Below are 2,106 nucleotides of genomic sequence, written 5' to 3' on the forward strand. Positions count from 1 at the left end.
ATCCTGTTAATTTGTGTGGTAACTACAGCAGAAAAGAATTTTATTATATTATTATATGGCTAAAAAACAGAGGATACAGCACTATATTTTACACTTTCTGTATATTGCCAGCAAGTTGTGATGTATTCTCTTCATTTTGGAACCTAGTTGTCGTTACTTTGTCAACTGTTTGATGTAAAAAAATAACTTGTTCTCGTTAATGTTGTTTTAGGTGGCAGTTTAGCAGATGCCATAAGTGAAAATTACAGGAATATGCGTTATTTTTCTGAACCAGAACTGAAGGATCTGCTGCTTCAAGTGGCTCGAGGTTTAAAGTACATTCATTCAATGTCCCTGGTACACATGGATATCAAACCTAGTAAGTTTTTAGCTGCTTTACTCTGTATTGACAACTTGCTCAGTTCATTTAATCTGCTGTAGAAAAATGAACAGTTAGCCACACCTTACTAACTGTAAATTCTTCCCTGAAGTTCTGAATAGGAGCACAAAGATGTCAGTTATAAAATTGGCCAGCAGACCTAAACTGTTGAATTTATCTTGGGTCCTTTTTGTGTAATTGACTCTGCTTGCATAACACTTGGCTGCCTTCCCAGCAGAGGGGCCACAGCAAGTCAGTTATAGTTTCTCACTCTTTGAACAGGGTATATATACAAATAAAACTTCTGTGTGGCTAAAGCAAGCTGTAGTGAAACTAGGTCAAGTAGAAATTGTACACATATGTTTCTTTTAACAATTCTACTCTTTTTCAGGTAATATTTTCATATCTAGAACATCAGTCCCTAGTATAACTTCAGAGGAAGGCGATGATGATGACTGGTCATCTGATAGAGTCATATTTAAAATAGGTGAGAAACAGCACACTTGTGCTCAAAAGTATTGCATCATCTTGTTGTCTTCAGAAAAGTAACTTTCTTTTCTCCTTGCAGGTGACCTGGGCCATGTAACTCGAGTCTCTAGTCCTCAGGTGGAGGAAGGTGACAGCCGTTTCCTTGCGAATGAAGTCCTACAAGAGGTAACTGTTCTGTTTATGGGAAACAGTGTTGTTAGGCCTGCCTGCTGTTTCCTTTAGAAAAAATGATTGTTAATTTTTTCTTTTTTCTTTTCAAGAACTACACTCACTTGCCGAAAGCAGATATTTTTGCTCTTGCTCTGACTGTTGTCTGTGCTGCTGGGGCTGAACCACTTCCAACTAATGGGGACCAATGGCATGAAATTCGGCAAGGAAAACTACCTAGACTACCACAAGTGCTTTCTCAAGAGCTACTAGACTTACTAAAAGTAAGAATTATTGTACGAGTGGCTAGCTGATAAGTGTAATTTATTGTGTTGTTGGCCTTAACAAGGATGTCTTGTTCTCTTTATTCCCAAGGTTATGATTAATCCCGATCCTGAGAAAAGGCCTTCAGCTGTGGCACTGGTCAAGCATTCAGTGCTTCTCTCCGCTGCAAAAAAGAGCGCGGAGCAGCTCCGGATAGAGCTGAATGCTGAAAAATTCAAGAACTCGCTCTTGCAGAAGTAAGTAGGTCCTTGGGGTCCTTCAATAAGGACTTCATTTCTAATAGGTTCTCACCTGACAGAGAAGTGATGATAAAACAGGAGTGTCCTTGTTTGTGTGTGAGATCCACAAATCTGTATGCGTGTACAGACCTGAGAGTACAAAGTGGGTCATGGAACTTTAAAAGGAACTTTCTCCACAGAAAGAACTGCTTGAATACTCTAAGGGAATCTCAACAGCACTGTTAGTATTCAAGGCATACAAAACATTATGATTTTAAACAAATGTTTCAGGATAGTGCACACTTCCATGACAGATATAGCCTAACTTACATCTATATGTTTTGAGTCTGTTTTCCTAGGTCATTTGTACATTGAAACATGTTGGAAAACATTACTTAAATGACCTATTTTGAACTTAAATGAAATGGCACATCAGGAATGTTACTGGACTAATTTGACCAGTACACAGCAGTGTTATTGGGTTATCAGAGAACCATTTGTATCAGGAGGCCATTTTGTCCTACTGCTTGCTCAAACATTCAACTTAACTGAATTAAAGCTTAGAAGAAGAGATTGCCTTCAGGAAAGTCTGATTTCTGCTTAAGTTTC

The 2,106-nt window shown here is 38.4% G+C and overlaps 1 protein-coding gene across 1 annotated transcript in view; it reads left to right on the forward strand.

The window, feature by feature from the left end:
* WEE1 (WEE1 G2 checkpoint kinase) overlaps positions 1 to 2,106 on the forward strand; it is a 7,766-nt gene that overhangs the window by 2,416 nt on the left and 3,244 nt on the right. The window contains exons 5-9 of the mRNA XM_008644897.2: positions 212 to 358; positions 750 to 845; positions 927 to 1,012; positions 1,108 to 1,278; positions 1,370 to 1,515. Of these exons, the coding sequence (XP_008643119.2) occupies positions 212 to 358; positions 750 to 845; positions 927 to 1,012; positions 1,108 to 1,278; positions 1,370 to 1,515 (646 nt within the window). The remainder of the gene's footprint in view (positions 1 to 211; positions 359 to 749; positions 846 to 926; positions 1,013 to 1,107; positions 1,279 to 1,369; positions 1,516 to 2,106) is intronic.

This window comes from Corvus brachyrhynchos, unplaced genomic scaffold (assembly GCF_000691975.1).
Source record: "Corvus brachyrhynchos isolate BGI_N302 unplaced genomic scaffold, ASM69197v1 scaffold542, whole genome shotgun sequence".
Lineage (NCBI taxonomy): Eukaryota > Metazoa > Chordata > Aves > Passeriformes > Corvidae > Corvus > Corvus brachyrhynchos.